An 8,998-nucleotide genomic window follows, 5' to 3' on the forward strand; every position below is an offset into this window, starting at 1 on the left:
TTCCCGAGCCACATCAACCAGCTCCGACTGGGGGATCCCGAGGCGTTCCCAGGCCAGTAGGAACGGGTAGGAACGAAAATTGCCCGGTAGATCAAGAGCTTTGCCTTCTGGCTCAGCTCTCTTTTCGTCACAACGGTGCGATAAACAGAATGTAATACCGCACCCACTGCTCCGATTCTCCGACCAATCTCACGCTCCATGGTCCCCTCACTTGCGAACAAGACCCCAAGGTATTTAAACTCCTTCCCTTGGGGTAAGGACTCACCCCCACCCGAAGAAAGCACTCCATCGGTTTCCTGCTGGAACCATGGCCTCAGATTTAAGGTGCTGATCCTCATCCCAGCCGCTTCACACTCGGCTGCGAACCGATCCAGTAAGTGCTGAAGGTCACGACCGATGACGCCATCAGGACCACATCATCTAAAAACAGCGATGAAATCCCGCCCACCGAACTGCAACCCCTCCCCGCCCCACTACGCCTCGTATCCTCCAATAATATTATAACAAATTGGTGACAAAGCGCAGCCCTGGCGAGGCCAAGCCTCACCTGGAACGATTCCGCTTACTGCGGAGAACCCGACACAGCTCGCTTTGGTCATACAGAGATTGGATGGCCCTGAGAGAACCCCCTCACCCCATACTCCCGCAGCACCTCCCACAATTTCTCCCGGGGACCCGGTCATACGCCTTCTCCGATCCACAAACACACTGTACCTGGTTGGCATACTCCCAGGCCCCCTCCAGATCCTTGCGAGAGTAAAGATCTGGTCCGCCGTTCCACGGCCAGGACGGAAACCGCATTGTTCCTCTTCAATCCGGTTCGACTATCGGCCGAACCCTCCTTTCCAGCACCTTGGAGTAGACTTTACCAGGGAGGCTGAGAAGTGTGATACCCCTGTAATTGGCACACACCCTCTGGTCCCCCTTTTTGAAGAGGGGAACCACCACCCCGGTCTGCCACTCCTTAGGCACCGTCCCAGACTTCCACGCAATGTTGAAGAGGCGTGTCAACCAAGACAGCCCCTCCACACCCAGAGCTTTTAGCATTTCTGGACGGATCTCATCAATCCCTGGGGCTTTGCCGCTGTGGAGTTGTTTGACTACCTCAGCGACCTCCACCAGGGAAATTGACGACAATCCCCCATCATCCTCCAGCTCTGCCTCCACCACAGAGGACGTTTCAGCTGGATTTAGGAGTTCCTCAAAGTGCTCCTTCCACCGCTCTATTACCTCCCCAGTTGAGGTCAACAACGTCCCATCCTTACTGTATACAGCTTGGAGGAGTCCCCGCTTCCCCCTCCTGAGGTGGCGAACGGTTTTCCAGAAGCACCTTGGTGCCGACCGAAAGTCCTTCTCCATGTCTTCTCCGAACTTCTCCCACACCCGCTGCTTTGCCTCTGAATTTAGTCAGTTTTTGTGAATTTGAATCTACTGGCATACACACTGCTGTTGTGCTTTTAAGACTTCTCTTTTTTTACTCATAAGTTGAGCATGCAATTTCATTCTTGGTCTTGGAAATAGTACTTTGACAGAACAAGTTCAAGATTCAAAGTTCTGGGCTAAATTTAGTTGGAAATTATTATTTGTTTTAAGAAATTGAGCATTTTACTAACCATGTACACATAATGTCATGTTAATGCTATTTAAACAATAATTAAACAACAATTATATCTGACACATTGTCACTTTTTCATTAAATATATCCCAGTTTTACCAAGACGTCTTTAAATCTGCATATCCGCAAAAAATAAACTAACTGAGATGTTCACAAGAGATGGGATGCCTCTGCAGAATACAGTGGTACATGCCTTTGATGACCATGCCAGAATTATTAGTTGTGGATTTGTATGTATGTGTGTTTGCGTGCATGTGTGTGTGTGTGTAGAGCTGCAGGGGCCATGGAATCAGACTGATGCTAAGGAGTGAGTTTATTTCCCCCTAACCGTGACTGATAAAGTACAGCTGTCCAAACTAACATAAACTCACACTCACACATGTGCACACAAGCGCACACATGTGCACACTCGCACGCACACATGCAGACACAGACAGACACACAGGTACACATGTTATTTTCAGCTCTGAATTTAGAATTATATTTGTTAATATTAATAATATTTGTTTTATACGTGCTGTTTGTTCATTAGTCATTCAGCACGTCATTCATACAGGCTGTTTGTTTTCTTATCATTAGTGAAACTGCTAATTACTGCAGATAGCTATTCACACTTTAAAAATTGCTTTTGTGGCAATTTTGGGGTTTTGTCTGGTTACATCTTGCAAGACAAATGTAGTTACTAATATACCAAATTAAGAATTCTACATTATTGATCATCGTTTCCTATAACGTAAATGGGTGATGGTTGGCATTCTCTGGTAAGAGTTGTTTTCCCTGCTAATTAATATGAAATTCAAATCTTAATACACGTCTGTACAAACTTAAATTGACGAGTGAGATGAGGCCTTATTTGTTTAGTGCATTACAGTATATGATTTTAGGACAAAGGAAATCCCATGGGCAATCATGCAGAATTTCCTGAGTAATTGCAAAACTGCAGGTGCATCATTTGGTAAATCCCAGCTCCCAAAGACCTCTGTAAGGATGTAGGGGTTTCCTATGACAGTGGCAGAATTCATGATATACTGTCTGTGTTTTGACCATGATTCACACACTGGTGAGAAATAAATCTGGGACATTATTTTCCCTGATTGCATTTATTGTCAGATGTCAAACTGTGGATTCAGGGACTTTTTGAAGTAGAGCATGTGTGTGATGTAATCCTCATGATCGGAGTATAAGCTTTAATTTCCTGTGTTAACATTTTAGCTATTTAGAATAGTTGAGTCATTGTTGTTTCTGGTGGGATTTAACTGTTACTGTTCTTGACCTCATTGTCTTCCCTCGTTTTCTTTCTTCTTCTTCTTCCTTTGTTATTATTTTTACACCAGGTACCATCATCTTTATTGATTACCACAACCTTTAATGCATGAACTCTGGTGGGTCTCCACATCACAGCTACTAACACACACACACACACACACACACACACACACACACACACACACACACACACCACACACACACACACCACCCCACACACACACACACACACACACACACACACACACACACACACACACACACACACACACACACACACACACACACAATTTCAATTGCTTTCCTGAAGGGTCTTTAGTCACACTCATCAAGTGGATGTCAACCAATTAAACACCATATTCTTCACTTTTAAGTTCAATAAATCTCTGGTTGATAATCAAACAAATTAGATGTTTGGGCATGGTGGGTTTTCATAATGATCGTATGGCATAAACACTCAGGAAATCTCTTTCTGTTGGTTGGACCAAATTTCAAATTTGGGTAATTTTCCCAGTGTATATTACTGCTGCTGCTGTATGAAGAGGAAACTGCGTCATTGACTTTGGCTGATATTGAATTTACAGTTTCCAAAGCTTGAGATTTTTCATGTAAATCCAAGCGTTTGTATTTTATTTCTTTAGTTTTGTTAATCACTGTGTATGTTCTTCTCTTTTTTTCATTTAGGCTGCTGCAAGGATGACCAGTGGATCAGCAGGATGATAACACTTGAACTGTGTGTGGTGTGTGTGTGGTGTGTGTGTGTGTGTGTGTGTGTGTGTGTGTGTGTGTGGTGTGGTGTGTGTGTTGTGTGTGTGTGTGTGTGTGTGTGTGTGTGTGTGGTGTTTGTGGGTGTGTGTGTGTGTGTGGTGTACTGTGCATCAGTATCCATTCAGTTGGTTTGTTTGCATTCCCGTTTGGGATAAAACTGGACTTCTGGGTGGCTCCCCAGGATTCCCAGCCAGTCGTCAACCTCAACCCCCCGAAGTAAGTATATTGTTTCTACTAAAACCACCACACCCCACACACACACACACACACACACACACCACACCACACACACACACACACACACACCACAACACCACAGACACAGACACAACACACACACACCACAACAACACACACGCCTTGCCTGTACACATACACAACACATGCATATTCAGGTGCATAAACAAAGATATGCGGACAAGCTCATAAAAAAAAAATACAAATCTTTATGCTTTGATGTTTTGGTTTAGTGGAATTTGTCTGTGATAACACTCAAAAGCTTATCATACTTTCACCAGAACAAAAACTGAGGTTTCTAATTGGGAACATACATTCTGTGTTAAAGAATATTAATATATACAATTTTTTTTACCTTTGGTCTTCAAGTTTTTTCTTTTTTTTTTTCTTTTGTGGACTAAGTTCCCATGCAGAGACAGTGATATGAGAGTCTGAAGAGATGATTAATGAGTCCAACTCTGACCCCTGTCCATATCTCTTATCTTCAGTGTCCCTTTTTGATTGACTTGCACAGGCGTCATGCCAACTGTAGCTAACGGCAACCCAGGGAGATGTCTTGCATTTGCCGCGCTGCGGGATTGTTTATTTTTTCGTGTTTCGTCTGTATGTGTGTGTGTGTGTGTGTGTGTGTGTGTGTGTGTGTGTGTGTGTGTGTGTGTGTGTGTGTGTGTGTGTGGTGTGTGTGTGTGTGGTGTGTGTGTAGTGTGTGTGTGTGTGTGTGTGTGTGTGTGTGTGTGTAAGCAAGACAGAAACATTTTATACAAGCATGGCAGCGCTGAGCAAGGAGTGTAGATTAGTTTGTTTGGGCTTTCATGCTTCAGGTTTTTTTTTTTTACTTGAGGGTGTTTATTTTCTCCTCTCATAAGAGGAAACACTGTCTAATCAATCAAGTGTTTGCTACCACACAGCGTGGGTTGCACATATCTCTGGTCACATAGCTGACATTCAGTCTGCTTTCTGCCAGATAAACAGAGAATTCTTCCCAGGGAGTTCCAACCAGAACTATTGGTGTTAGTACCTGTGTTCTCTGCTGGGAGTCTCCTTATCAGGCTGTAGATTTTTGTAATCGTCCATAGCGTATATCTTATGATGTATGTCTTTCTTAGTGTGACGTGTCTGTGGGTGTGTTTATGAGAGAGAATGCATGCCATTCAAATCTACCCTCAAGCCACCGAGGAAAATATTTTAATCCCTGCTAAGATAAAAGGATTTGTTTTTAATATGTTTTTTTCTGAAGAATTATTATGCAATAATAGAGGAGTCTTTTTGTATAAAAGCGCTTTCCTTTATCTCAAGTTTGTTTGCATTTCAATGATCTCTTAATCAATGACGTCTTAATAAACTCCATTCTAAACTCATATGGAGCTACTTGATATCCGGCCCAAGCTCAAAAATGGAAACTAATATAAAATACAAAAGAATTAAGCAAATTATTTCTTCATTTTCATTTAAATAAAATTTAAATACTTAAAATTAAGCAGCCAATCAAGTTGCAAACACCGATATTGAAAGGTGTATACGATAATGCAGATCAGCAGAACAGATATTACAGTTACAATTTTGTAGATTTACTTATGACTTGCAAAACAATTACTTTGCCCTGTCTTTGATCAATAACTAACTCACATCTGTCACTCCCCAGTGCATTACTGGTAATTAAAAAAAGAATGGCTTCTTCACAGAATACTCATTCAAAATAAACATGAAGGATTCTGCTTTCTGAAGTTAACTCATCATGTACAGTAATAATAATAATAAATGAATTTGTATAGCGCTTTTCCCGAGCTCAAAGTCGCTTAACAGGGTAGAGACAGTGTTTGTTTAAAAAAAAAAAAAAAAAAAAAAAAACTAAGGATAGGCAGAACCGAAAAGATGGGTCTTCAGACAGGACTGAAAAATGGTGAGGGACTCTGAGATGCGGATCTCATGGGGAGGGAGTTCCACAGCCTTGGAGCTGCCCTGGAAAAGGCTCGGTCCCAAAACTGCGGAGCTTGACTTGGGGACATAGAGGAGACCGGCTGTGTGGTGGATCTGAGGGCCCGTGAAGGTGGTAGGGGGAGAGCAGGGCAGTGAGGTATGACGGGGCAAGGTGGTGGATGGCTTTGTAGGTGAGGACCAGGATTTGATGTGATCCGGTGAGAGATGGGAAGCCAGTGAAGCTGTTTTAGGACCGGAGTGACCATACATTCAATACATTGGCTTTTCAAGGTGAAACTTTGCTACATGTCATTAGTGGGGGTTTGAGTCTAGCATTGAACATAGTTTTGTACCAGCTGTTCATTCCAGTTCTTTTCAGACAGCTGGATGAGTACACTACTAATAAATGCTCTGGTAATAATTGCCAATGAAAGATATTTTAGAAGAGTACTGCTATTTTAGAGCAACTGATAAACTATGAATGACCTTGGCATGAACCAAACACACACTGACACACATTCACTGCAGTCCAGGATTATAAAAAAACATATAATCCTTCAGACGTTTCATGTATTGGAAAGCGCTCGGGGAGGCTGCATAATCTCAACCTTTGGCCCATGAATCCTTTTAGTGTGCCCTTTGCATGTCTGTAAATACGTTTTTGATATGTTTGACTGGAGGATTTACGCTGATGTATAGCTCAACAGACTTCTGACATAGATTTTCCTTGAGGCAAGGATTTTCACTACTTTTAGCTGATAGTAAAGTTGCACACTTCCTTAAAATGTTCTTTTAACTTGTGTAAAAGTATCAGTATCTTTGTCTATGATGTTGTGGGTGTGTGAGACAGGGAAAACCTAAATCTACTGCCACTGTGTGTTATGCATATGATACCTCACACAGAAAAGCAGTTGGCTCAGCAATTAACTCGCAATAAACCTTTATAATTTAATGACGCTTGTAGTCTGTGTGTTTGTGTGTTTGTGTGTGTGTTTGTGTGTGTGTGTGTGTGTGTTAGTAGCTGTGATGTGTAAACCCACCAGAGTGCATACATTAAAGGTTGTGATGCTAGGATGTCCCTTATTTAATCAGTGCTTAGTAAGTTGACAGCAAGTGTGTGTGTGTGTGTGTGTGTGTGCGTGTGTGTGTGTGTGTGTGTGTGTGTGTGTTGAATATTGCAATTCTGGAAGTGGATTTGGCTTTAGTCCCGGTCTCTCTCTGTGTTTCTTCCTCACCTCTCCCTTTTCAATACACCTCTGTCTTTCTGCCCTCTGTTGTCTTTTTTGATCGTTGAAACTGTAACTCAATCCCCACAGTGATTTTGTTTTTCCTTGTCTATTTTTCATCATGATCTGTTATGTGCACACACAGTTTTCATATGCAATATTATTATCATTTAGGGTGTGCTCACTTTTGGTTTTTAACTACAAATAAAGTGGTTTTGTCATTATTGTTTGCCTTAGTTTTCTGCCTACTACAACTGGAAAGAACACTGACGAGATTAGAACCAAAACAGTAAAGCTGCAGGCCACAAAACCAAAACAATGAGCTGAAAGAATGTAAAACTCTACTACTTGTGTGTTTGTGTGTGTACGTGTTGGCATGTGTGTTTGGCGACACACACATAAGTGCATATTTGTGTATGTGTGTGGTCCTGCAACCCTACACTAGCACAGAGAAAATGCTTGAGGAAGCAGGTTGGTCCTTGAGGATTTCGCTGCTAAAATGCTTATTTTAATAGTTCAAACCCACGCTAAATGTGTAGCACTCCAAAGTGCCTTTAAAATGAGACACTCAGCAACAAGTCCTCCTATCAGCATGTGATCTGCACTCCCGTGACCTATGGAGTTTCCTCCGTGTCCATTAGCTATTGTTCTCCCTCCCGGTCCTGCCCCAGGTCCTGCTACTTCCATACCACACTCTGCACCCTGTGGCCCTCCGCACTCGCCTTTCAATCCCACATGTCTGTCTCCAAATAATATGTTTACCCCTCCCCACTCAGTTCAACGCGTTATACCTCAGGCTGAGTCTGCTTCCCTTATCTCAGCCCTGGTTTTCCCTATTTCCCATCTGTATCATCTCTCTGCTTTGGTCCTTATGGCTGAGAACTTTGCTTTGTGTCCCCCGGCCTCAGGCAGGCCACAGTGATAGCCATCTCCGGCCATAGTCTCATCTTAGTCTCCAGAATAAGAGGTGGGCGATGTCAACAGATTTGTCTTTGCAGGTCGGACAAGCAAAGTTGTTGTCGTTACTGGAGAGAGAGAGAAAGTACAGTATGTGGGATAGACACTTAGAATTAGCTCCTGACCAACTTTCCTCCTGGCCCATTTTTTCAGAAGGAATTGACCAGACCAGCATTCCTTGATGGCTGGTGCGGAGACATTGACAGAGACTGTTGATACTGTTGATTCATGCACAGGTATAATATTGTCTTTTTGTATTGTTGCTGTTTCAGTTCAGGCTCTTGTATGATGACACCTGATAAGCACATGTATCCTAAAATATTATAAAAATATTCATTATTTCTTCATTCCACTGTATATTAGTGAAGATCAAACTCAAGTGTCAGGCAGGAAAATGTGAATAGTTTCCACTCAGACTTGATCCTTCTTCCACTGGAAAATCAAATGACTTCAAGCTTTTAACAAAAATGACATCACACTTTTATTGTTTGTCTAAATGTGGGATCTTCAGTGCTGCCATTGTCTGTCTTCCCCTCTTCATTTCCTTCGTTGCTGAGTCTTCAATGCCTTTGCTTTTGCAGGAAGGACCTGTCAATCACAGTCTGATGTATCAGAGTCAAGGGTCAAGTTAACAATATCACCTCTGCATACTAAACCTGATGGCAATTTCTTTTTTATATTTCATGTTTCAAGCATAGATCTGAGAAAGGACATACTTTCTTTGGGCAATAGAGTTTGTTCCTTTACTTCTTTTAGCTTTTATTTACCTCCAGACAAAAGTTTCTAATTATACAGTGAAACACCATGTTTTTGATAATATAGAGTTTTCAGCTCATGTTATGTTGCTGAAGGTAAAGAACATTATCATGAGTAAACACATGAACAGATCTGATTTGAATCCTGCTGCATTGCTCTCTGAATTGTTTTTTAATGATGTAAGCAACATATGGAATTACTATGTGATTCACTGTAAGATGATTAGGTTTGTGTGTGTGTGTGTGTGTGTGTGTGT

The 8,998-nt window shown here is 42.1% G+C and overlaps 1 protein-coding gene across 1 annotated transcript in view; it reads left to right on the forward strand.

The window, feature by feature from the left end:
* LOC116700892 (uncharacterized) overlaps positions 1–3,601 on the forward strand; it is a 14,021-nt gene extending 10,420 nt beyond the window's left edge. Inside the window, exon 4 of the mRNA XM_032534338.1 lies at positions 3,566–3,601. Coding sequence (XP_032390229.1) covers positions 3,566–3,601 — 36 coding nt within the window. The remainder of the gene's footprint in view (positions 1–3,565) is intronic.
* The last annotated feature ends 5,397 nt before the right edge of the window (positions 3,602–8,998 follow it).

Source organism: Etheostoma spectabile, chromosome 13, assembly GCF_008692095.1.
Source record: "Etheostoma spectabile isolate EspeVRDwgs_2016 chromosome 13, UIUC_Espe_1.0, whole genome shotgun sequence".
Taxonomy (NCBI): Eukaryota; Metazoa; Chordata; class Actinopteri; order Perciformes; family Percidae; genus Etheostoma; species Etheostoma spectabile.